Source organism: Lathamus discolor, chromosome 8 (genome assembly GCF_037157495.1).
Source record: "Lathamus discolor isolate bLatDis1 chromosome 8, bLatDis1.hap1, whole genome shotgun sequence".
Lineage (NCBI taxonomy): Eukaryota > Metazoa > Chordata > Aves > Psittaciformes > Psittacidae > Lathamus > Lathamus discolor.
In genome coordinates this window covers 18,379,117-18,407,107 of record NC_088891.1, presented here as the reverse complement: position 1 = coordinate 18,407,107, position 27,991 = coordinate 18,379,117, and the positions used below count along the sequence as shown (strand labels likewise).

The window sequence follows — 27,991 nt, the reverse complement described above, 5'->3', positions numbered from 1 at the left end:
ACAACAACAAAAAAGTAAACGTTAATAGCTTAAGTGAGTTGTGTCTCATATTACCTTTACTGGCATTACTCAGAAGTTATTTTGGAAAGGTATTTCATGACACTTGATGTCTGGAGAAATGGTTCCTTATGAAGCTGAAGGTCACCAAAATAATATGCTTAGATTTAAGCAATCACTGCAGGAATAGAGGGTATTCCAGGAGCAGCCTAAACAACAGTCAAGTTTAGAAACAACCAAAGCCATACAAAAACCTTTGTGGTTTGCCACTGAAGTTAAGCAAAGCTTTACACACACAACTCAGATGGATACCTTTCCACAACAGATGTATGGAAAATAGACTGGAAATGCCAACAGTATAAAAACTACGTGGAATATTGCATACAAAATACTCCAAATACTTTTCATTATGTAACTTTTATTTGAGACACACGTTGTTGTAAAAAAGTTCACATGGAATAATAAAACCACTGGAGTGTGAAGGTTTGGGGTTTTCTTAGGGGTTGGGTTTGGTTTTTTGTCTATACACATCAATACACAAATATTGATCAGGTTTACAAGTTAACCACATGACAAGTTCACTTTTAGCCGCAGGAGCTTTTCACATTACACCTTTATATCAGAGATAAAATGTGTTTGAACATACAGAGTAGAACACTTCTATTTCAAAATTAAGCATTTTCTCAAGGACTATAGTTTTTATTCTGAATTTAGTAGCTATATAGCATTAAAATAACTGTAATTGAAGTTTTATTTGCAAAAACGTCCGTAAGGCCATAGGAATGCACTAAAATAGTTAAATTCACCAGAAACCAGAAAAATCAAATCAATGGAAAACCTGCTTTTGTGGAAGAAAGAAATACAAGTTTTATTTGTAAGAATGAAAATGACATAAGCAGTTCAGTGAATGGAGGAGAAAAAAGACCTATTATTACCTACAGACCAATCCTTAAGGTTAACATTGCAAAATTTCAGTTACATTAACAGGTAACCAAATAACAGATGCATTTTCACAAATAACACATTTATGCATTTTACACATTATTCATGTACTTTCAAATCATTATCCATTCACAATATTTTAACGTGATATGTATATTAAAGACTCCTTTATTCACTTGTGAGAATGATCAACTTAATTCACTTGACTTCAGCAGACTAGTACGGGAAAGGTACTTACAATAAGAAATCATTTCTGTAAAAAGAGCTACAGGTCTGAAAAGTCAATGAGCATTTTAAGACTGTCCCCCCAGTAGAAAAGTGAGTGCGTTAAGTTTCGCGAGTGGTTTAAGCTTTAGCAATAATAGAACTTCCAGGCAGTAAGGAAATCAAATACTCTGTACACACTCGACAAAACCTCCTTGTGCACGTTTTGCTGAGCACAGACTGAAAGCTAAAACTGCAAAGCACTGAGAGCAGTTTGGGGTTTGTTTGGCTTTTTTTTTTTTTTTGCCTTTTTTTTTTTTTTTCCTTAAACCATTTAGAAAAATATTGGTCAAGGTAATAGTGCACAGACATGGGGCGGAGGAAAGAGTGCCTAACAACTCCATAGCACAAGCAGCATTTTTGTTTTAGCGAAATCCACCACAAAACGTCTGCCTTTCCTGAAAGGTTAATGGCAGTTTCTGGAACAAAACAGAAATACATTTGCTGCTTAATGAATAATCATTATATGACTTTCATTCTAATGGCCATTAGAATACTAACTACTTGACTGAGGTATAGTTAAGAGTCCTTCAAAGTTGAGATTATATAGTCTTGAGCGAAGTAGCAACAGAGGCTGCACAAAACAATCATAGTGATATTAGAAAAGCCTGTAGTACCCAGCATCTGATGCGTAGGCAGAACATACCATTTATCATCACCCACCTGTCTAAAGGAAAATATAGCTAAAAAACTCCCAGTAAAACATACAGCTGATCTGCACGCTAGGATATAGCACGTTTCTCAATGTCTGACAAGTCAGACTGTACACAGAAACAGGTCTACAATGACCAAAAGTTAGCACACGGATAAAGTGCAGCCACTCAGCCATTTAATACTGCTGGAGAAAAGGGGTGAGGGCAAAACAGCAAAAAAAGAGAGAGAGAGAAATCTGCATTTTACCTTATCCATAAGACCACATGAAATTAGAATTCTTCAGTTTCAGCAGGGGACAACAAAATTGCATTAAATTCTTCTACAAATAGAAAAAGATTAACTTTACATGAACATTAAGCAACGTGAAATATTTACTGCATTATTTTATCATGCATAAAGTGAGTTTCCTATGGTCTTACCTCACATTTATGTACAGTTTAGCACAGCTAAATGTAAGAAAATAGCAAGGTTTTTTTCTCCCCACTCCCCCCCCCCCCCACCCCAACAAAGCAGATACCCCAATTTGCTGCTGCTTCAAGAAGCACTTCATAGACTCTACTACTTACAGGCTCTTTCAAAGGGAAGTTCATGGAGACTAATATTGAATGAACATTTTAACCACACAGCGAAGACAGGAAAAACAATACAAAGCATTCTGTAAACGGTGCCAAACACAGAACATGTCAGTTTTGGTTTGCAGACAACCCCTGAGATAAAAATCAAAGTATTACGACACCAAATAAGTCAGAAGTAAATTACTGAAAATAAACAACATTCATAATTGGTGTCACAACACTTTCTGTATAGAAGCACTTTTTTAACCATACAGAAAACATAACTGCTTTAGCCCGTCCAAGAAAAACATCAAGGGTAGACAACACAGCAGTTAGGGTTGCTTTGTTTTTTCACTGAACCTTGTTGCCATGAAGATCTTTCTGGTTTAGTGCAGCAACAGCAGTTTATGAGGTTCACCACCTACTTACAATAACTATTTCTATTAAACCACACGTGGGGACAGGTTGATAACCACTTAAAATTTTATGGAACCAGCTACTAATGTTAAACCTTTTAAAAGTCAAAAGTCTTTAAGTCTAACGCTATTGGCCATTTCACTTTAAAGATATTTACAACAGACCCAGAGATGACAGGTTCAGTACCTGACACCACAAAATGAAGCGGTTATCTGTGCTAACAACCAGCTCACTGTTTACAACCCCAGACCATGTAAGTGAAGCAAAAGCAAGCACATCAGACATGAACTCAGACAATGACAGAATGCACCTATCCCCTAGTAACAAACATGCTGGACACAAACTTGTAGTTAAAGCTTACAATGGTCCAAGTTTGGCACATCAACAGAACTAAAGCACCTGTTTTAATTGCTCATTGAGGATTTTTTTCAGAAGACAATAAAAAAGTAGTAGAACAAAGACTAGGTTATACAATGCTCAGTTGAGTAAAAAAGGCAACTATGTTTGAACTCTGCCTCTAACAGTCTAGGTCACTGTACCAGTTTTTGATGAGAAAAATAACTGCTCGAGCAGACCAAGGAGGGCTTCACACATTCAGCATTAACTGCACAACTAAAAGTACATTACAGCCCTAATGTGACCATTTCCTTAGTGCCACAACTTGATATACTCTATATATATTATAGCACAGGAAGCTAGTTTTCGGACACTGCATCAAGGGCTGATGCTCACACACATTAACAAACTATGCTTAAAATTACAGTAGAAATGGAAGTCACCTTTAGAAGCAGTCATTTCTGAACAAATGAATCCACAGAGGTTACTCAAAACTCATGCATTCAGCTTCCACAAGCCACTTAAGTGATAGTGATGAGGCTAATTAGTGATGATGATTTCAGCTCCAGAGTGCACTTCCTCATCAGAAACGAAAAAGGTGCAGATGGTTTGAGCTAACAAAGGGAAGTTAAGTGAGGAAAGACACTGTGTTTATTCAAATAACTGAAAGGTGCATCTGTGAATCAAACAGTGACTGGCAATTTAGAACACAACTTTGCTAAGTCTGGTAAAGAAAGAAAAGCAACATACTACATTCAGAATAGAATGTCATCGCTTCTGCATGAACAGATTTGTGCATCTAAGACAAAATGCATACAAACTGTTAAATGCCAATTGTTCTGGTAATTCTCATTATTAGAGTGTTGACATCCATACTGCAGTCATGGCCACAAGTATACAGCATAGGAAATAATGGAAGTGAGATAGTTTTACCCCTGGCTCTTCTGCTTGAAAATAAATTTGTTTAAAAAGAGAAAAACCTGCACAAATCTGTTAAGAATCTTACACGTCAAACTGTGCAAATACAAATGTAAGATTGTGCTGTAACAGGCAGTAAGAGGCCAATATGGATGTGCAAAGTTAAAAGAAACATAGCAGCTTTTGCAACAGGCAATAAAACAGAAAGTAAAAAAGAAAACAGGTTAACTCTTGCATTTGTGTCTCCACTTCATAGCTTCCATATCTGAGAAAGAAGAGCCTGACAGGTCAATAGGCTTAGTGAGCAAAATCCACTTGGTATTTTGTGTATCGCAGTCTACGTTCAAATGGAGCTCTCAGCAGCAGCTTGGTGGTATTATTTCTGAGGCTTTGTGACCCTGTGCTTTCAGAGAAGCAGAAAAGGTTCTAAGTGTGCTGCAGTCTATCATTAGAAGTTCATCAAAGTAGCGTGCATCGAAAGAAGCTGCTCTTCTTAGATCGATTTTCTGTTATTTTTACTGGCCCACCTGCCCCTGATGAACTGTTGTCATTCTGAAAGACACAAGAGCATCAACATCAGGATATGCAGAAAAAAGTCTGGCTTTCCTAGTCTCCCTCCCCACTTTCCCTCCTTTCAAAGCAACAACCAAAGCAGAGGCTTGTTGCAACCCACGCTCCTCAATTATCCACTGTTAATCTCTCAGTAAAACTGCCTGCTTTAAAAAGAAACATTTAACAATCCAGATCTCAAGGATTAGCTGAAAGAATGACTACATGATTTGATGTTTAATAAAGCAAGGATCACACTGGTAACATTCGAAAAGAACATATGGGTTCCAGGCTGCCCAATGTTAATGTCAATGCAAAATAAAGAAGTTACACACTGAGGTGTAACAAAGTGTGATAAGCACTGCTTGCTCAATTTTGACCTATCATCCCCACTGTCATCCCCAGGAGTATCTTGGTAGGGCTGCTATTCAGCCAATTATTATAGCAGTCATTGCAACCTAACTAGTTTGCATGACAATTTGAAATACAAACCATTTTTCTGTTGAGCTTTGTCATAATGTCCCGTGCAAGTGTGAAAAATGCCTGGTGAGGAGCAGAAATGAAAAACAAAACGAAAAAAAGAGTTAATCACAGGACATGAAAGACAAGATAGATCCAAAGTAGCCAGACACATTAACAATACAGTATGCTGCAGGCCACTGGTAGCACTTGGAGTTGCAAGGCACTCGCTCTGTGTACTAACAGGTGTTTACTTCAATTGCAGTCAGCAGGCTTTAGAAGGAAAAACTATTTCTTTTTAGTCTCCATTCCTCAAATCTTTGCAGCAGGTGAACAAACTTGCCATTCTGTATCTCTTGGGCATTAAAAAACCATGATCTGCCAAGACATGGCTACATACACTATGTACGTATAAAGTTAGTTACACTTCCAATATCCATATTAGAACAAACCAAAACAACCAAAACCCCACAAACAAAAAGTAAGACCACACTGGCAAAACTCAGCATCTCAGACCTCAATGTACAAAGGAACAAAGAAACTTCTGTAGCAGAAAAATTCTGCCATTCTCCAGTTCTGCAGAAGCAACCCAAAATCTTGATTTTCCCTATCTGGAGTTACCAACAACCCAAGGACAGTTCCAGAATGTAAAAAACTAAGTATTTCACTGTGTTCAGAATATACCCAAAGACAGAGACTGATTAATGCAAATACATCACAACAAATAATACAAATTAATTCCCTTCTGATCCCAGGATTATCACAGTTGTGTCATTTCCCACAAGTTCAGTATTTGGTGGAATGAAGACTAAATCGTTACTTGCTCAATGCCTGTATCAGCTGCATTTTTAAATACTTTCTTCACTATTCATGTGACAATTAAATATTCAGATAGCCGTGTTGTTCGGAGTAAGCACAAAGTAATGATTAATTTAGTGACCTACAGGAGTTAAAATGAAATTGCAAGGCATGTCATGAAAAAGCAAGTCAATCATCTGCAGGAACTAATGAAGATGACTGATAGGTACTTTTTATTAGGAGACTATTGCTATGCACAGTGGTATTAGCTGTTAAGTTCACACTTCTATTGTCTGTTGTAAGAATCACAATGACACTCTGAAAACCAGGTCAAGCACTTTTCCAGATGCAACACAATGAAAATACGTTAAAACTAAATATATTGAAAACAATCATCCTGCAATTAGAAGAAATGCTTGAGTGGCATGGCACCAGTCATGTTATTTTAAAGTAACAATCTCTTTAGTTTCCAGTTAATTTGTTAGCTGCATGATCTGTACTAAGTACATGTTTGGAGGACTTCTAAAAGGTATCCAATCAATACACATGGAAAAGCTTTCAGACTGTTAGGTATAGGAACAACATTTAAGAATAAGTCTACACCTTATCTGAGTGAATGAATCTTGATATAGCTGCTTTTTGATATCACATTATTTTGTTGTTCACGCTTGTCATGGAGTTAAGATCCTCCCCCCACCCGCCCTGACATGACAAGAGTGATTCATGGTAAGACAGACTGGAGCCGAGCCACTCTTCTGTCCAATTTATTTCCTTATGAGCTCATAAATAGGGGTCTTGGGCTTTTAGAATAAAATTCACTTGCAGGAAAACAAGCTGCAAGTCTAGAGACTTCCTCTTCTAACATCAGCTTATGACAGTCTGTGCTGGTGTTCCAGGTTAACTTCAGTCTCATCTGCACAGCACATATGTAGTAGTAACCTGAAGGCTCCTTGACACAACGGCATGTTATTCTCAAAGTAAATCTTGAATCCCATTTCCTGCACAAAGCATTGTTCTAAAATTACGCCCGTTCCCTGTCCAAAAGCACTTGAAATTTAGCAGCAAGGCACGGAAGTCTAAAGCAACTGTTTCCAGCAATGATAATAAACCACTGTTAACACCCACTTAACAACCAGTTCCAGACATTACCAGAAAACAAGAAATGCTGGATTTCACAGCAATTCTCTAAATATAACAAGACTGCTGACCCTGGAGCACAGTAGAACTTTAGGCTCCAGATCAGGTCAGAAAGCCCAATAGATCATGAAACATGTCTCCATAGCAGTAGTTCAAACACACCCCCCCAAGTGTAACACCCTCTTACCTCTTCCACATTTATGCTGGATTTTGCACTCGTCTCCAAAAATTTGATTCCATAATCGATCGCTAACTGGAAGAGAGGTTAAAATTTTTCAGTGTTATTGAAGTTCCTTTGTAAAACCAGTGTTTCATATGAGTTCATAATACAATAGATACTGTATGCAGCAGCAAGCTTAAAAAACGAAACCAAACAAGCTTCATTTCTGCTTTTCTCTTGCAAAACCATTACAGTCACTGGAGAATTAGACAAAAATATTAGAACAGACCATAGCCTCATGAAAATTCAAACAAAGAGATGAACTGCTCACAAAAAGACTTATTTAGCATCTAAAAAACCATCAAGATAAAATCTTAATTGATATGGATTTATGGACCAGATAACTGCATACAATCATCCCATAAGCAGTATTACTAGCAACTACACTGCTTTAGCTGTGTACATAATAGATTATATAGTATTCTTACTTGTTCATTTGTTCTGAAGAACCGCTGATTACTGAAGTTTTAATAGCAGCAGTAAGTAATTACCATGGTGAATTGATTAGACTATATACAAAGATTCAGACTGAGATTTAGAATACTTCATGCAATAGCAAAGGTCAACATTCTTCACAGTATCCTCCTCTCAAGAAAACAGTATAATTAAGTTAATTCAGACTTTAAGACTGTCAAGTGCTATTTAAAAACACCCTCCCCCCCCCAAACCTGGCATCCCATAATATATCGAAGTTTCTGGAACAAGAGGTTTGAGGCCTATCATCTCTCATATGCATGAAACATCACAAAATATCCAGCAGCCAACGTCCCAAGAAAAGGAGGCTTCTAAATCAGGTAAGTCACCAAAAGCTCACCTTCTCCCCTTTTTCCTTGGACACTTGTCTCTTTTCATTCATATCACATTTGTTACCCAAGATCATTCTTTCTACATCTGAAGAGGCATGCTGAAAGAAGAAACCGTAATCTCAGAAACAAAATACATCACTGCTTAAAAGAAACCAATGTTTCAAGCTCATCCACCAGTGACTATTTTATTTTTCAGAAGTTATCTAATGTGAAGGCACTGCTGAGGAAGAGACTGACTTCTAAACCAGCCAACTTAATACTTACATATTAAAATCGGTTAGAATAAATCCTCCTAGATTAAATTTGCCTGAGTATTAAAACAGACCAAATACAGTGCCATGAGCTCTGTACCAAGCTGCACACATGCACAGGCATTTGGCTATTCTGGAAATACAACAGTACTCACTTTACTTCAAAGCTATACGGCTGCACTATAATTATGCAATACAATTGCACTTTTAAAACAGATTGTTAATAAAATACTTTAATAATCACTTCAGCAAGAGAATTTTTCCAGCCCTATCAATATAGTATCAAACTATAATTTGAAATACAGGAATTTGGCTTAAGAGCCAAGTAATAATACTAAAGAAAAGTCCATGGGGTTTACATTTAAGGAAAAAAACCCAAACCAGCAAGATTATGTTACCAAACTATAGCTTCACTAAAATTGAGGTTTCTCCTCTCACTTCATAATGTCCTCTTCCTACCTGACAGCATATCCCACTAGATGATTTATAGTAAGTTAGTAGGAAGGAAGTTTAACCAAGACCAAATGAAAAGGTCAAAAATCTCTAATCAGACAAACACACACCACAGCAACAACCAAAATTAGACAGATCTGTCATCACCTCAGCAAAAGGCAGACACCCTAAGATCTTTGCTTCTTCCCATTCCTCAGACACACCCATAAGTGAAAAAGAACAATGCGAGTCATATAGTAAAAGCAGCTTTGAAACACTTTACACTTACTTTTTAAACTTAAGTTTTCTACCTTCTACCCCTAGCTGAATAAGAAAATCTCCTCCCCATTAATAACCACTGTTGCATTCACTGTACAGTCTAACTTGACCATATATTTTGGCTACTATAAAGAAAGTGAATAATTACTTGGTTATTATTGGTCCCAGGAAAATCCTAAGATGAATGAGTTAAGAAATACTTCCCAAAGCACCTACCTCCTCTATGTTTCTTATCCAGTTTTTTATGTTGTCAAAAGACTTTTCGTTTGTGATGTCATACACCAGCATAATTCCCTAAGCAACATTAAGAAAATCCAGTTAGATGAGCTAGCACTATTGGGTGGCTTTTGATGTATGCTGTTGGTTTGATTATACTTCCAAGAAGTTCAGCAGAACTTACACACCTACAATCTTTTCTCAAAACATTATGGCATTGCTGAGAATTACCCAAAATATTACCATTTGTCATCTTCCGCCACTGTCAGAGGTAAAACACACCAGCTACGTGAACTTTTAATTTATCAGCCTAGAGTCAGGAAAAGCGTAGAAATTCTACAACAGTAACCATGACTCTATTGTTAGTCAAGTTTAGAAGCAGCAGCTTTAAGCAGTCAAAGATGGCAAACCTGTGTGATCCAGTCTGCTGGGGCCAGTAGATCCTTACAGCAGAGCTGACACTAGGTACTCTCCCAGAAGCTTCAGCCCTTTCAGACAGTTATGTACGTATGCTAGAGTGGGCTCTCAACAATTAGCAAAGCATGGGAAAACACACAACAGCTGCATTAAGGTCAGATTGCCAGGTTCATTTCCATTCCTTATTGTCTTTCCAACCATTCCTCATAGGACAAAGAAAAGTCCTTGCATGGACTTGGAGGTGGGGAGAAGACCATGTCACTGCCATAACCTTTTGAAGTACTAGAAAGCTCTAACACAGAGTCACAGCCATTACTGTTTCTCCCAGTCTGTATTCCCTAACAGTGGCATTATCTGGACCAACAGCCAGCCCATGAATGGAATGGATCTGTTCATACAAAGTGAGAAAAATATGTAGCAGCAGCAGCAGCTAATAAGAAGCAAGTTGAAATTAAGAGTGTTCCAACATGAAGTATCTCAAACTGTAGCATTAATTAAAAGAACCATTACAAGCAGTTGCAGCACAAAGAGTGCAGGCTCCAAGTCAGTTATTTGACCACAAGTCATTCTCAATGGCGGACAAAGTAACAATAGTTTTTGTAGGTGGATTACATTTCTAGCCCAGATTTTGAATTCTCTACTGGTTGAAGGAAATCAGTTCAGTGAAATGCACTTTGAATATTAAAATCATCCATTAGCCATTTTTCAGACATTTCAAATGTCGGAAGGGGTTGACAGCAGCAAAAAGCCGTGTCCCATTAGAGCTTGGGAACTTCACCTCTTATTGTAATCTGCAGAAGTTTTAATTATGTTTCAAGAGACAATAGGGCTTCAAGTTTCATCATGAGGACAGGACTAGACAAAGTACCAACAGGTTTAAAAAATGAAAACCAAAAAGAAGCACAAAACAAAAAACTTCAACCAAACCACAGACTTAATTCCTTGCATCTCAAGCCACAATTACCCTATCCTCCAGTTGAAGACTTAAGTGATAAAACCTTCAGAACAGCAAACCAGTTACACTAGTTGTGCCTAATTGTTTTGAATTGAGAAGACTCACCATAGCTCCTCTGTAGTAAGCTGTTGTGATTGTGCGGAACCTCTCCTGGCCTGCTGTATCCCTAAAATGCAGTGAAAACAAGCATTTGTTTGAGGAGATCTTTACACTCTTCTGTACTTAAGAGATCTTTTTAAACACAGTAACAATATAAGTTACTCACTGAGAAAAAAATACCATTAAGAAGCTGTTTGCACAAGTTTTTCCAGCCCTCAACATCTCCCTCATTCCCAAGCTAGCCTACATACATCCGTGGTTATAGCAGCACCGTAAATATGGCACAAAAGCATTTAAATATGCATGCAAGCATCAGAACTCAGCACTACACAGCCTCCCCTAGAATAATTCAAAAAGGCAGCTCTGATGCACCCGAGTCCTGCATTAAACAAAAATTAAAACATGCAGCAGTACAATACTTCAGGATAGTGCATTTTCACATACAGTTAGCTATGAAAATCAGCCACTATACCTTAGTGTGCTGACATTTTATTCTAGATGACTTCAAAGCAGTCTCTGTGAGTGAACAAGAGGACCAGAGTGTTTGGCTACTAGTCACACCCAGGGGGAGCTGAACCCCAAAGGCCTGACAGAAAACACCTTTTTGACTTCTATGACAGACAGCAAACTTGTACCAACCACTTCTGGCACTTCACTTCCTTAGTCACAAGAATTCTGGCTTGCATGCAAATCTTACATCTTTTTTAGAACCTGAGAAATCAGGAGAAGCCCTACATTCACCAGTACCATTTTAAAGAGATTGGCAAAGGTAATAATGCTACTCCAGAAGTACTCCTCTGCTGCTATCAGGAGGCTCAGTGTCTACTAACCCACCATGCAAGGAATGGGAGCATTATCACTTCTCTGTGCCTCTAAGTACTTTTAGTTTACACATATGGAGTTAATGCTTCTCTTCCACAGGGAATAGCTAAGACTACATTTAAGAGGACAGGTTTTGATAAAATGGGAAGTGGCTGTAACGTTCGCATGTGAACAGGCTATTTCCTGTGCTACTGAAGCAGAACCACTCCAAGATCAAGCTAGAAGAAAGCATAAACCTCATGGACAGTCAGGGAATAAAAAATATACAACTTCTAGTGCAGCAGGCTCAAAAGCTATGAAGTATTTATTCCTGATCAAGGATTAACTCAGTGCTCACCAAAATCTTAAATTACTTGGCAATACTTACCATATCTGTAGCTTGATTTTCTTTCCATCTAATTCTATTGTTCTGATCTTAAAGTCGATTCCTGCCAGAGAAAGCAATAGTCTGAGTTTTGCAATAAATGAAAAGGAAGTGTTCAGTTTTGTTTTGACAATTTGGTATGAGCAAACTTGGACAAAAGAATTACTCTGAAGTTGTCATTTCTTCCAAACACAGGGAAGTGCTGAGGATGCACAAAGATTTGCAGCTGCACCCAAGTGTCAAGGATAAATTAATCTGCACAATGAAAGAGACCAAACTCAGACTCACTATTAGAGTTAGTCAAAATTACAAAAGGAAGACTTAACCTCAGAATTCTTCCATTTTACATCAAATAAGGTCATGAGCTTGAATGTGTATTTTTCTCCACTTCTGACAGCCCCTGCAGTTTAAGTCAATTCCTTCAGCTGGTTCCGAGTTAAAACTGGCTGGCTTCAGCTGGCTCTGACCCCTTAGTTCCTTTTCAAAGCTGTCATCTACTTCTGAAAACTCGTGTTTCATGCAGTCTAATCAGACATCACAGTAAATGGTAAAGCACCAGGAGATAAAAGCTATACACAGAGCTGCTGAAGCACACCACGCATAGGACTTTTTCAAGAACACCGGTCTAGGAGTAACTTTCCTAGGAAGCTCCAAAAGGTATCACGGAAACACTTCTCTCCTTCCTCCCCACCCCTTACACTTCCACATGGCACTCAGCAGTTCTGAGACTGGTTTTGAAGACAGATTTTAAGCCACGGGTGGAAAAAAATAATTCAGAAGAGCTTAACATCTTTTAAGTTTTAGAGGGACCAAACGACTCCGTGAACCAAAGCCAAGATTTCCAAACAAACTAGCTTTTACCCTGGACCATTTTAACTTCAGTGTCTCTAAACCTACACTATAACATAGTGACCTACATGTAGTGACATATAACCTACACTGTAACAAACTGAGACTGCTCAAGTCCCGCAGTGTGACTGCCAGATTTGTGTGTCCCAGGACAGCCACGGCTATGTACCCCCCAATTAATCTGTCTTGAAACTAACGGCCCATTTTTTATCTTCACTGAATCTTAAATAGTTACTTGGTATTTAGTCACAGTTTGCAAGAGATTTGGTTGGGTGGGGTAGGGGGGGTTTATTTCTTCGTATGTAATTTAAGTGACAATTATCAAGAGTATCTCAATTGGGAAAATGCTGTTTCTAGCTTTATGAATTCATCCATCACTTAAACAGGAAGCTATGGGACTTTATTAATATACTACAGTAACATCTGAATATGAAATATGGACATTCATTAACTATTAGGTTTTCATTCTCACATGTGATATTAACATTTTAAAACACTGAAAATAACAAGTTTGAGCCACTTAATCTTGATGCGTTATGGGTGCGTCATTCAGCCCATTAGTTAGAATACAAATTACACACAGAAATATCACCTCAGCACTTTTAACAGCAGATGAAATTAACTGCATTAATTTAAACTGCTACCACTACTGCTACAGCTGCAGTTTCCCAGGACTCACGAGTAGATTTACAGGCAAAAAGATCCTCTCATGAATTCACATTCTTCTAAAAATGACATAAGAATGAGGTGTACTTTAAAAACAATCCCTATTATGTGTATCAGGAGTTTGGTAGCCTTTCCATTTTACACTCAATAGGATTTCGTGTCTCCCTCATTGTAAAGGTTTTTCTCCTAACTAGGTGCAACACTTGCTGAAATCACAAATGACCTTTGCTCTGAATAGATTTTCTTTTGGCCTCAAAGGTTATAAAGCACAAATTAAAGGTTCTTCTGGGAAGGGTATTGCACCACAGGCAACAACAGCAAGTTATATCAGTTTTAAAAGCCCCTCTGTGGCTAGGCTCGGAGTCTTAGAATTAAGTCCAACAACTATTGGGAAAACCGGGTTCAGAGACTACTGTGGTTTAAAGATAATTCTGTATGCACTGTCAGCTGCTGAAGCTAAGACACTGCAGTGAAAGATTCCTGCAGGAATGTTTTTCTGAGTTGCAGTCAGCTATCTATGTGCACCAACCCATGCCTTGCACAGGCTGGTTTCTTGCGGTTAGTCATTTCCCTTGCAGCACTAAAATGATTTGTACAACCACCCCTTTGATGACTGCTAAACCTCAGGATCTGCATCAAAAGATATCCTCTTGGAACTTCATATTCAAGGAAGACTATAAAAAGAAAGGTCATAAATACCCCTGTTATGATACTAAAAAGTTTAACAAATGCAACTGCAACTTTTTAGAGGCTAAAATGAACTAGAAACGAGCGTTTCTTTTGTTCTTTCACGTCAGTAACAGGAAGTGGTGAGCTGCAAACATTCGCAGAGCAAGCCTGGTGACATGTGCTACCACTTCCTGCCAAGTGCACTTGCATGGCTCAGTACAAGCAATGTCCTGCTACAGTTAACTTTAGTTACACCATGTAAAACACTCCCATGACTACGGCATTGCAAAAGTGATTACTGAGAGTTTCCTTTATCAATGAATTCTTATTTTGCAGTCACACACTGCAAAATACAAAACTTGAAAAAGATAGCTGGGGCTAATGAAAAGTAATTCGTGAATCAGAAGGTTTCACTGCAAAGGATCACACAGCTTTCACAGCTTTAAAATGCAGTGTGCAAAGTAGTTCTCCCCAGCAGGAAGAAATAGACCAGAAACATCTGGATGTCCATCTTAAGTTTCAGAAGCTTTTAGAAAGCACAGACCTAGATTAATTCTCAGAATGCAAAGGCCAACAGGGTAATTATTCTTAACCCCTGAAGTGGAGTTGCCACACAAGTCTGACACACCAGTGTCCACCTGGCAAGTCTGTTATGTATTAGATATGGATGCAAGAGCATCTCTTGCAGTAACCACAAGCTTAGAGTCTGCAAGGATGAAGTCCAAGCTGGGACCTCAGCTTGGTTAGGACTGTAACTGCTGGATTCCCCTTGCAGCACAGTAAAAGCAGCCGAGGGATTATTCTTCAAAATCCTTTGCAGATCCTATAGGCCGGGGATGCACCCTCTCACCTGAGAGTATTTTCTGCCATAGCTTCCAACAATGACAAAGAATACACTGAGCAGAGAAATCCGCACACTAAGGAAGTCAGTGTCCTTAGTGCCACAGATCCATACACAGAAAGCCATGAGTTGCATGTTGTCATATCTACCTTGTATTGCTACACAAAGCTAATTAAACTTGCCAGCTAGGGTCTATCACTGTCCACCACCACACAGCCAAATATTAGAAGCCAGGGAGACTGGCCTCACCTAGGCCTCTTTCAGTTTAAGCCAAGAAGTTATGTTCATCTCGTACAGCAAGAGCTCTTCTGCTGCTATTACTTCTTCTACCACTCCTCTCCCGAGTTAAGACATTCCTTCTTATTCCAGCCAACCTAGGCAGATTTTACCTGTAATTACTCAGTAATGCAATCATTTTAAAGAGACATTGGGAAGTGTTCCAAAGAGGTACATTACAACACTAAATATATAGGACTGCACAGCAGTACATATTGAGAGGTTCCTTTTCCAGCTTTAGTACCAATGGTTTTCTACTACAAACCTCCAGAAAACTACTCTGACACAGCTCTCACCGGAATGCAAGGACAAACCAACCAGAGAAGCTGAAACAGTTCATTTTGCTACTTGAGTTCTTAGAACAGTAGCTTACTCTTGTGGCATCACTGTTACTCTTTTGTTCTCTCCTCATCTAGGATTTTAACGCTGTAGTCGCCAGAGCTAGTACCTCAGGTTTTTCAGTGCTACAAGTACTGGTTTCAGATAGGTCTCCACTACAACTTTTTCCTACATAGTCCACTGTTTGGACTTAAGTATCTTGTTTCTCCTTTTAAACAACATTTCTGTTGCAAAAGATGCTACAGCATGAAGAAACCAAAGTATTGTCTGGAATAAATCAACTGTTACAACAGTTCCAGAAAATACTTCCTGAAGGTAAAGGTTTCTCTGGCCTTCAGTCTCCTCAGCAAAAAGGTACTACTAGAAGGGCCATGATCTTCAATAATACAAGCAGTGAAAGACAGAAAAGAAACACATAAACCTAAAGAAGAAAAAAAATCCCTTAGTCGCCACTGGCAAACAAATATTGTAATTCTTAACATCTAGCTAAATTACACAGTTGTTAACCAGGATCTTACGTTAATCTTTCATGTGGCTCAACATTAGTTTGCAGCAGCTGGACCTTACAATTGAGAAAGCTATATGATCAGGTGACAACTCCTGCTGATTTTAACTCAAGGTGATTTAACAGGTTTCCCATCACTGAGCCCATAGAATCTGTATATTAATAACATGTCTCTGGTGCAGCTGAAGCAAAAGATCAGCCAGGAAATCAACACCTGAAAGGATGCAAATAAATGTCAATGTCTGATAGCGTACACTGGCCTCTGTATCTAACCACAGCAGATTATTTCTCCACCTCTGGCAAAGCAATGCTTCATTTAAGAAAACCCCAAACGTAGCACTCCGTGTACTGGCATTTTAAATGGTTCAGTTGTTCTTTGTTTGGTTTTAAAATATACCAGCCAAGGGGATTTTAAAAAGTGATTAAACACTAAAAATTGGCAAAGAAGCCGTGAAAACAAATTAATACCTGGTTCGCTTCTAGGAAGAGTCTCACTTTAGACCCAGCTATCGATGAACGTACAAGAGGCACCATCGGATCAGATCTTGTTTATCAAACTAAAAATTGAGAGATCTGTTTTGCATGACCTGCAAAAAACAAACCCCTACCCTCCCAAAGAAGTTATCCTCCTACTTAGCAAACCTCACCTTACTCTTCTGAAGAACAGAAGAAGAAAACTGAATGGAAATTTAATTTTTTTTCCAGTGGGATTCCCTGATAAACGGAAACTTTATGGCACTTATCACCATTGGACATAGATCACAATAAAAAGGAATTCATTACAAGATGGGGAAAGGAGTCAAGGTTCAAAGTCTCGTTACCCTTTTGAGCAATACAGCATCAGAACAACTGAAATTTATGCATCAGCTTTCAAGCTGGGCTTTCTCCAGCTTCACAGCACTGGTCCTTCCTCTCCCACTGTGCTTTTATGCAAGGTTGTGTGGGGTTGTTTGGTTTTAGTTTTTTGAATGGGTAGAGCTGGAGAGGGAGAAAATTTTACAACTTCTTTACTGCAAGACACAACACATGAGAGCCTTCAAGATATACAAAAGGAGAGGAAGATATTTGCCTGCAGTAACTCAGAGTTCAGGCTGAATTAAAAGCAACTTGGAAATGACAAGCAGATTTGTAACCTACCATCAAAAAAAAGGAAGTGAGTAGAGGCACATGACTAAAAATCAGTACACTTCACCTTCAGTTGGTTGAAGTCTGGGAGAGAATTACTTGGAAAATGGTCCACCCTATAGGCTTTGTTCCTTGTGAACAGCAAGCAACTGAGTTGCATAGGTGAGCATCAGACCCAGTGAGCAGCAGTAATTCTATAGCACAGCTATAACAGCTGGTATTGCTCTGCTGGCTCTCCAAAGGATGGGTTTGAATTTGAGAGGGCTGTCACAAGCCTGTCGGCCCCACACGCTGCAGCAGGACATGCTTTGGAATCAGCTGCTGCAACTGCATTTGCTTTTCACTATACTTTCAGAGTTGTAAGCAACTGGTACTGAGGGACACTGAAGCCCTCATTCACACACCTTGCTCATCACAAAGTGACAGGCATGCAGATACCAGCACTGATCACACATTTGAGCTTCATGTGGACACATGAACAGAACTGAAGAGTTTTTAAGAGAATATTTTCTTGTGCTACACCAGTATATTGCGTCATCTGTAAAAGCAGATAAATAAACCCTCAGAAATCTCCTTTTATATTAGCTCTTTCTTGAAGGATTTCAGTAAACATAAGAAATGACCAAGTAGGAAACATGATCAGTGTAAAAGGCAGGGTGGGGAACACTTGCAACACACCAGTGTGTCATACACCCTCATGCAAAAGAACAAAGTCTAATCATTTTGAACTTGAACATTTGGCTTTAGTCCCCAGTAACATCTGCAGTGCATTTTCAGATGATCTCAGCAATGCCTTGTATCACTATGTAAATTAAAGACATAGCAGCCTTTTATTGGGACCATTCAAAAAACGCAGCAGATTAACACGAAGCAATGCACCAAGGCGAAGGTCAATGGTGTTTGAAAGTTGAAAGATAAATTTATTTTAGAATCTACACAAGTGCAACCAGTTTTATTCATCCTTTCACAACTTGAAGGGACAAAGCCCTATTCTATTCCTCCAGGACAGCCCATAAGAATCCACAAAACACTTCTAAATTCAGAGTGGACTGAATAGGCTTCTTCAGGCTAACTAGCCTTTCTTTCTTCATCTTACTATTCACCTATACAAAGAATCTAATACCAGCGTCCTACACAAAGATTCCCAGAGGAGTGTCCTGTACCTTGAAAGATATTAATAAAGTTCTTAAAGTTTAAATACCCTACACTGGCAAACTAAATATACCCAAATGGGTCAAATAGGTAAGGCAATAAAGATATATGTAACATAAAGTGGTTTCCTGCTTGTAAGACCTTGAAAGTTACTACCAAGTTCAGCTCAATGCTCATGATCCTAAGTAAACTGCCACTTCCTTCAGCATGTGTCTCCTCACCCATGGTACAGCTACCACTTTAAGCTTCCTTTCTTAAGATAAGCTACTTTTTATCTACAAGAGAATGTAGCATTCAGAATACAACTTACAGTCATCAGAATTAGACCACCCTACACACTGAAACATTCAGGTTTCTGGCAGCTCAATAACCTATTGTGTAATCTGGTTATCATACTTAAGATTTGAATCCAGTACCCTTCAGCCACTTGCTCGTAACAGTGTTCCTATGAGTTCTGCCACCCCAAATGTGCATTGCAGTGCTTCAGTGTGAACACCAGAACATCCTGCGAAGTGAAATTATCCTTCTACATCTTAAATTCAGAATTTACAGACTGCTTTGAGCAGCCTCTGAATTGCATGACTTTAAATACCAAAAAGACTCAATTCAAATCTTAAGACTATAAAAACAACACAGGAATAGAAACTTGTAACTATTTGACGTGAGTAAAATTACCAACTGTCACAACAGACCAACTTTAAAAAGAGCTGGGTCCCTGCAGAACATCTTACAGGGTTTACAACATGAGTACTATAGCTCTTTGAAAGTGCACGGAAAGAAACCTGTGTTTACCTCTTGTTCTATTTGAATTGGAAATAAGCTACACTTGGTGGTAACTCAGTTTCCTCTAAAATAATTTTTGAATACATTAAAACTGCACTACTGATACAGACAGCAAAGTTTGTTTACTGTAAGGACTATTTATAGACCGAGTGTCTCCAAGAGGAATGCACCAACTTAGCTGCTTTGAGAACATACTCCTTGCAAGCCAATGTGCAAATGGAGAGCAGCAAATGTTAAAATTGGCCACAGACTTGAGCTGAGGCTACAGTTCCACAGCTAACTGAAACTAGGGTAGGTGCTGCCACTGAAGAGTCATGACCAAATCCCTTCCTCTTTTGATCAGGTTAAGTTTCCTCTGGGCGAGTTCCATGCTTCAGCTTATCATCATCCGTGATGGCACAACTTAGAGGACAGGTACACACAGTCACAGGTCTCCTCTGAGTAAAGACCACAGGCTCCATTGAACCAATTATTAAACTGAAGCCCTGGTTAATACAGACCAAAAGGTGGCCCATGAGGAACTTGCAAGCAGCTCCAGTGTGGATCCTACACCAGGATATCACCTGACTAACTGCAGGTCCATGCTAGTACAGGAATTGCTCTGTATTTCACCCTCCAACTACAGGTAGATATGGAACAGAAATGGCTGCAGCCATCTCCCAAGGACCTGGCCCCACACTCACTGAACCTGTAATTCCGCAATGTGAGATTTGAGGACCTGTTACCTACTTTGAAGTTCTTCTTTTCCTCAGGTCTCTGGGATGTGCAGCACATGGCTTTCTACTGCACAAGAAAAAAGGTTTGCCACAGGGTTTAACTTGTAAGAACACCAGATTTTCACATTTAGGGGGTGCCTTAGGAATCGAAATACTGGATTATTCTTTCAGAAGAGAGGACATGGGATGAGTCCTTCCCAAAAGCATCATTTAATAGGAATGAGGGAAAAAAAAAAAAAAAAAGAAAGTGGAACCTGCAATTCAGATATGCTGTCAGGGAAAGCAAAAAAAAATCTAGCATCTTAAGCACCCAAAATGTCAAGGAAATGCCATTTTAAAAAAATCTTATATAACCAAGACTAACTTGACACCGTGATTTAAAGTTCATTGTTCACTATTACAGAATTATAGAACAGTTAGGGTTGGAAAGGACCTCAAGATCATCAAGTTCCAACCCCCCTGCCATGGGCAGAGACACCTCACACTAAACCATCTCACCCGAGGCTCTGTCCAACCTGGCCTTGAACACCGCCAAGGATGGAGCACTCACAACTTCCCTGGGCAACCCACTCCAGTAAATATTCTATCCATATATTGTCCTATTCTATTCATATACTACACTTCAGTTGAGATGATGAGAACAGGCCCAAAAGGTTAGGGTTGTCTATACTGAACTGGTTACTCAGAGTGACTTCTGCGGGCCATACCACCATCTGATTACAAGAGACGAGATGCTACCTGAAAAGCAAGCATACAGTGTGTCCCAGAATTCATAAAGGAAGGGAAGAACTGGTAAGTCATCGATCACTTGGAGATAAAACACCCTTGCATGGTACAACCAATGCACTTTGCATCTTCTATTCCAACAGTACCCATGACACGTACTGCACACATATCCTCTCAGCTACAGATTTAAGACAGAGAAGAAAGACTACATGCAGCTAGTATGTACAGTTAAACACTGCTATAGCCCAACAACTTGGACTGCCAAGCACCTCCTTGAGAGATTCTCGGATATCACGACAGGATCAGAAGCAGAAGAGAAAAAAAAAAATTAAAAACATTGGAAAATGCTAAAAATCAGACCAAAAATCAAAGCTGAAAGTCTGAAGTCACTGGAGTTATTTTTAAAGATGGCACTCTCAACAGCCCTTGGGAACATCATTGTATCAGAGGTTTTTTAAACCCATGTTCTTACATGGGGGTACGGGGGGAGGCGGGGAGGGGTGTCTGAGAAGCAAAGGACACGAGGGAAGAAGGGCTGCTTTATTTAACTTCTTATATAAATGACAGATTAGGCCTTTTTTGAAAGGTTTTACCACTTAAATTAACAGGCAAACCCACATAACTTATTAACGAGGGCCATACTTGTCTTTCTAGCACATAACAGTTTTCCTACATTATGCAAGGTTCTTTTAATGGCCATTTCATCTCCTTTTCCTGCATTGCATATTCAAAGTACTCTTCTCTCATCACTTCTGCTAAGCCACAAGTTCTTCCAGTCAGCAGTTCCTCTGACTTACTGTATCTTCCTCCTTCCTTCCACACTTGGGTTGACACAGATACCTTACTTCATCTTTAATCCCATCAGAAGTCACGCCATACAGACAAGACATTTTACTTCAGTAAAGGGAAGTTCTTTCTCTCTAGCAAATAAGGAAAGAAGGATCTTACTGGGGGTGGGGAAGCAGTGTATGTGTTCCCTGGCTGGCAGCCACATTAGCTTTGTCCAATTTCTGATACTCAACCTGTTCTTCCCGAGTTCCGGATTTGTTGCCAGACTCCTGTTAGCGAACAGTCTGCTTTACGTGCTCTGAGATGCTGTCATACATATAAGAGAATGCCACTGGCATTCAGCATCAGGCTTTTTTCTCTGATGCCCAAAGCAGTAGAGTCTGCACAGCAGAGGCAAAGCTAATACAGATCGTCTTAAACTTGGTCCTTCCTATCAGGAGAGAAGTCTTCTGAAACATGCAGTACTTCAGTTGCCTTTAAAACTTTGAACAGTTTAATCAGAAGTGTCATAGTTTACATTTAAGATGAAAGTTTACAGTAAACCACAAGATTAAACTGAAACTACATGTAATTTCTGGTCAAACACCCTTTAAGAGGCACTAAATTACATCCCACTGCAACCCCTTTCGCTGACTTAAGTTTTAAGTTGCAAGTCCAGCAACTAAAACCTTCTGGGTCAACTCTACTTGTACAAGAGTCTTACACAGTGAAACTCTGTTGAAGTTACTATTATTCATTGCTTATTCACATTAGAAAAGGATCAGATCAACTTTATGTATCTACAGTCAGCTTGATAGACTGGGCAGTCAAACTACCATAACATCCAATTAAAGATAAACAGTAGTATCATATCCCTTGCACTACAAACACCTGATTCCTATCACAAAACATGCAATAAAGCGTCACTATAAATACCGAATGGATTCTTAATCACCTGTTATGAATTTCAGTTACATTCTGAAATAAGTCAGTTCAAGATGCATTTCTACTAAAAGGATACGCTATTGCAGAAGTACTAGTAAACCTTTCCAAAAAAAGTAAACAATGAATTCCTAAAAGCCAAGAGTTCAGCACCTCTCTCAAAGCCTGTATCAATCAATCAATATGTTTGTTTTTACATTCATTCCGTGTCAGTCTGCATTCTTAGCTTTGCATTCGATCCAAGTCACAAAAGCAGGTCTTAGCTGCCCTCCTGTCACTCAAATAAACAGATATGACATAACCAAGATAGATCTCCATCTGCCAGTTAGGAATAGGCATAGTCAGACATCTGTCACACCGTTTCAGAGTAACATGCATCAACACAGCTGCAACAGCATTTTTAATAAAAGCCAAACAACTTCACTTACACTTACATGCTGGGCTACTGCTGAATACACGAGGGTAACACAACCTCATGGGCAGAGGAAAATCAAAGTCTAAGGTGTCTTTTGTTACCAGCTAGGTGTTAGTATCAAGTTTAAGGTCACAAGAGATACAAACTTTAATGCTTTTAAGCTACCATGTCTCCAACTACAACACTTTCTGATCAACACCTGGTAACATCTTGCTGACCACCCATCACACACCCTGAGTGTGGAATCGTTCTTCCACCTTCACATTTGCGTCCATAATGCTGTCTGCCCCTATTCCCATGTAAACCCTTGATGTCCTTCTCACACTGTACTGAATAAATACCCAAGTCCCAGATCCCACAAACCTTTAAAATTCACTTCCATTCTGTAGATATGAATAATGGTGCCACCTGAGACACAAACTAGCCTCAGTCACTTTATGCATGGCAGAGAATACTTACAATTCATTTATTATAATGGCCTTATAAAGACAATGCCTTCCTGACTCTTCCCTCCCTTTGCTCATCTGTCATTGATGTGTGTTTTCTTCTACAGCTCCTGTCATCTGGAGAAGGCCAAAAGAAATGGATTGAAGGACAGTAGGGAATGCTAAAGCTTAATGAGAGGGTGGAAAAAAACAACCACCTATCTTTTGTCTTATCTAACAAGTAATCATGGGGAAGAAGAATAGAAACATTCAGTGAGGCATAATTTAACTTGAGTACACCAAACCAATTTCCATTACATGTTACAGACATGGAAATTTCACTCCAAAAGGGAAGTTGATAATTTTGCTTGTCAAGGATTTTCTTCAGAGTGTTCAGGGGTCAGCATCCACGTGCTCGATTGCCAGAGTCGTGACCTATTTTGCAAGATGTAGGCTAAGGAAAAGTTACTTCTGTAAAATCAACAAAGTGTTTGAGCTCTGGGATCCAGGAGTCTCTCGTGCGGCAGCTTCCTGCCAAATGCTGATAACATCTTGGATTAAAAAGAATAAATACAACAAATTTTGTGTCAGAGTCAGCAGCCATTGTATCAGGTCAGAAATGCTGCCGGCTAGAAGATCAGAGTTTACTCTCATGGAAACCAGCTTAAACAGAAAGTTGAAAGGAATGCAAAGAATATACCTTCTTATTTGCAATGATAAACCCAATCCAGTTTTACCAGACAGCACTACTTGAACAGCAAGTTAAGGTACTTGGAGACTGCTAAATTAATGCTTCTTATTCTCGTACACCACACTGAAATGACTAGCAAAATGCACATGAGATACTCCGAGATAAGTTTTGCTTTAGGAGCTGTTGAAGTGTGAAAATGAGCTGACTCGACTGCGTTTTCCTTTCCATGTACAACTGTGCAAAAGCAGAAGTTTCCACTCAGGAAGCAAGCTAAACAACATAACCTTACATAACACGTTCCTGCTGTAAAAGTTTTATCCCACGTTAGCAGTGAAAAGCTGATCCTCACAAGGGACCACAGCAGCATCAGGACTTGTCCACCCTGTGAGAAGTTTTCCAAGCACAAATACAGAGCCCCATGTAAAAAATTTCAAGTTGCTGAAGGCCAAGACCGGCCTTGCCTAAAGCTGATGAAAGCCCATCTGTGCTTTCACAGACTGGAAACACATCACCTCAAATAACCAAGGGGATCATCCGAGAGAAAGATTGCTGGTTCACTTCTCATAACGGGCAGCAAAGTTTGCTGAAGGTATTAGCTGCACCAAGTAGTCAAGACAAAGACAGAAAGACTCTTGTACCAAGAGTCACCCAAAACAGAATTAAAAGCACAATAACTTAGAAACACGCCTGCACTGCCCTTTCTCCTACTACTCATGCAACTGCTGCCCACAAGACATCAGGCTGGAAGACCTTACTGTCTGCATCAGTACAACCATCACTAGAGCACGACCAAAGTCTTTAGGAGAAAAGTCAAGGGACCATTTGCAAACCTCCAAGCAATCCACAAGGATGCAGCCTTACGGGCATGTTTTGCATGACAGCAGAAATCTGCCAAGTATAACACAAGTATATCGTGCAAGATGACAAAGTAACTCCAATTAATTATTAACTCATTTCTATAATAAAGAAAGCAATGTTTCGACATCCCCCTCCTAATTTCTTTTTTTTTTTTTTCTTTTGGGAAGTGCTTCCATTGCTCTGGTAACTGAAGTGTTGTGATTCAGCCCCAGTTAAACTACTAAACAACAACAGGAGTAGGGAAGTATATGAAAGATAGCTGGTGCTTAGACATTATGTGCACCCCTACATCATGGCAACAAAGCCTGCTTTAATTTCTGGATATAAAATCAAAGAAAAAAAGTTGAAATAGAGGTTTAACCCCATGTATTTAAGAAAAACCTCTAAATGACTTCACTCACAAACTGCATTTGCATACATAAAATTAAAGAATAAAATTTTACTTTAACACATCTCAAATATATGCCTTCTCAGACATCGTGTTAGGAGACAGACCAGAGGATGAGGGTACCACTAAGGGCACATAATATCATGTGTTCTAACTAAAATCATTGTGGATTGAACACACATTGTAACACGAAGTACCTTTCTGGAGAACAAAACCCCCTTTTCGGAGTACATATACACCAAACAGCCTGGCAGCTTATACTTCAGGAATGCTAATCTGGAGACATTAAAACTTCATCTGGCAGGGGGGCCTGTTTGGGAAAAGCATTGCATCCCTCTGTCTCCTTCCCCACCAGGGTTGGTTTTGCTTTATCAGACAAGGGAAAAAATCAGAACTGTTACAAGTGGAATGCCCCCCTGCTCATCAGATGTGATAATACAATTGTATTAGTGATGATTCTAAAACTGACTAGTACTGAGCAGCCACCATGCATTCACAGAGAGTGAACAGATTAAATCTACATGACTGATCTAAAAGTAATACAAGCAATAAACAAGAGACACTGAAAACCCCCAAGTACTTTTATTGAAGCACACATCAGCACTTTATGAACAGTTTCACCATTTCCTGCATTGTCAACTTCACTGTTCGTAGGTTCTTTGCTAATAAATGAAAGGGACTGGAAGCAACAAATTATAAGAAGGAACACTGAACTGTAAAACCACAAATACTGCCTATGGAATCAGAAATATGCCTCAGTTATTAGTAAGCTTCTTCAGATTGAATAGTGTTAAAAATACTACCCTTGTGAAAGCAAGTGTAAAGGAAGGAAATAGTAGAAAATCCTATATTTACTGAGTAAGGTAAGAAAAGAATCAGCATCACATTCAAAATCCTCAGGACTTCAAAGTGAAGCAGTGAGAACAAGAAATACCAAGGGGTCAAGCAGTTTGGGAAACACCAAAAAAAGGGCCGGGAATCAGACACACCCATTTATGCCTGCTCTCTCTTCAAAAGTATGAAGAGGTATTTTACACTTAGCACACTACCAATGCAGGCTATTTCTTTTCTTTAACTATACAGCATTTATTAATGTTTATTAAATCTTTCATTCTGCCACACATGCAGCAGAATAACTTTGTAGGTGCAGTGCTACACAGGTCTTGATTAGCTAGCGTTACTGATCCAGCACTTTGAAGACGGTTGCAGAGAGAATTTTAATTCTTCAGAAATATTTTGTTGCAATGCAGGAAATCTGCTCTCAAAGTGCTGGAAATGCCAGCCATACCTCATGGAGTCAACAGCATCTGCCTACATCAAAATTTGTTTCTTCCCCGTGCACCAAGTTCAGCATAATAAAATGTTTGAAAAGGATATGGCATTTGGGCAACATAAAACAAGTCACATGTTATTCCACCCCATCTTTAAATCAATTTCCTTCCAATAGTCTACTCATCTTTTCAGTGTTATTTTCCAAAGCCAGCATTACTTTTGCCTTCCTAAACATTCGCAATCTCCGATGCAGTTTACCCCTTCACCCACAAAATAGTGTACTGTATTTTAAGTGACCTCAACTATAAGGGGCTAACCATAAATCTCAAGTCTTGCCAGACACAGAATCACGGACTGGTTTGGGTAGGAAGAGACCTTAAAGCTCATCCAGTTCCAACCCCTGCCACGGGCAGGGACCCCTTCCACTGGAGCAGCTTGCTCCAAGCCCCTGTGTCCAACCTGGCCTTGAGCACTGCCAGGGATGGGGCAGTTTCAATTAATTAATATCTCAGTGAATGTTGTGGTCTAAGCCCCGGACAGTGAAGAACCTGAAAATTTTGCTTGTGTTTAGTTCAGTGGAAAATACTTTCAGACTCACAAATCTCACAGAAACACAAGCCACAGCAGTCTGTTTCGATACACAGCGTCCTGCTGTCGTTAACAGACATTAGTAGTGCTTTAGAAACTCCTTTTCACCACCAAACTTGTGACCAAACTCAACTTTCATCGAGGAGGTTCCTCTATCTAGTCACTAAGGAGCTTCTAACTCCAGTTGACTCAAGAGCTTGAACAGCAATACTCCAGATCTCAAACCCATGAGCTACACGTACACGCATGAGTTTGTAACAGTTGGGAAGAGGTAGCTAAAAGAGTTGCCGAGAGCCGTGTGGTCGCTGTCACTGTGCAGCTGCGCACGACCCACAGCTAACGAGCAGCCCGAGCCCGCTGCCACCTTCTGAGAACGTGCATGCAGAAACGAACCCATAACGAAAGCGCAAGGAAGCCGGCACAGCGATCACCCTGCGGCTCATCTAGCGCGCTGCTCGCGAGCGGGGCCGGGCCGGGCGCTGCTGCAGCCCCGCACACGCCATGCCCAGGCCGCCCCACGAGCAGCACGGCCCAGCCGCCGAGGCCGGGCCAACTGTTGCTGCTGCCGGGCCCGGCCCGCACCCTGCGGCTCCCCGGCAGGGGCCGCGCCCCCGAGGGACAAACCCGGTGCCGCACCGGGGCCCGCTGCGCGGGGCCGGCGGGAGCGGCGCTCCCGAGCACGGCCCGGCCGGGGCACGGCGGCGCCGCTTCCTCCCGCACACGGCCCGCGACGGCCGCGGGGCTCCACGCACAGGCCGCCAAGCGCGGCCCGAGCCCCGGGCGCCGACAGGGGCGGCGCTGCCCGCTCCGCCAAGCGTCCCGGCGCCCCGGCCGTCCCTCTCCCGCAGGGAGGGCCCCGGCCAGGACCCCCCTCCCCTTGCCCCGGGATGGCGGCGGCAGCCGTGGCGCCTCACCGATGGTGGAGATGAAGGTGGTGTTGAAGGCGTCCTCGCTGAAGCGGAAGAGCAGGCAGGTCTTGCCCACGCCCGAGTCGCCGATCAGCAGCAGCTTGAACAGATAATCGTACGTCTTCGCCATCTTCCCTCAGCCTCGGCCCGCGCCGCAGCGGGAGGGGGCGCAGCGCCAGGGAGGGACGCGCCCCGCCCCGCCA

General features: G+C 40.3%; 1 protein-coding gene across 4 annotated transcripts; it reads right to left on the bottom strand.

Moving 5' to 3' along the window:
• Nucleotides 1-395: 395 nt before the first annotated feature.
• On the bottom strand, nt 396-27,991 carry RAB8B (RAB8B, member RAS oncogene family). Of its 4 annotated transcripts, XR_010614575.1 has the most exons (10): nt 27,795-27,991; nt 11,890-11,950; nt 10,707-10,767; nt 9,230-9,307; nt 8,060-8,149; nt 7,213-7,278; nt 5,124-5,174; nt 3,608-4,634; nt 2,104-2,176; nt 396-1,622 (listed from the first exon to the last, which is right to left on the bottom strand). XR_010614575.1 is itself a non-coding variant. In XM_065688357.1 (8 exons), the coding sequence occupies exons 1-8, from the start codon at nt 27,916-27,918 to the stop codon at nt 4,542-4,544; spliced, it is 624 nt and encodes a 207-aa protein (XP_065544429.1). In that variant the 5' UTR covers nt 27,919-27,991; the 3' UTR covers nt 396-4,541. The 4 variants fall into 4 exon arrangements, 1 of the variants encoding a protein (XP_065544429.1); XR_010614574.1 differs by having other exon boundaries at nt 2,104-4,634; XR_010614573.1 differs by having other exon boundaries at nt 396-2,176.

Bases quoted from the DNA above. Each gene is read 5' to 3' on its own strand.
- RAB8B (XM_065688357.1), bottom strand. From the start codon at position 27,918: ATGGCGAAGACGTACGATTATCTGTTCAAGCTGCTGCTGATCGGCGAC. The intron at 11,951-27,794 runs GTGAGGCGCCAC...TTTCTCTGGCAG, and splicing joins CACCTTCATCTCCACCATCG to GAATCGACTTTAAGATCAGA. The intron at 5,175-7,212 runs GTAAGAGGGTGT...GCTCCTCACCAG, and splicing joins CCAGCATAAATGTGGAAGAG to GCATTTTTCACACTTGCACG.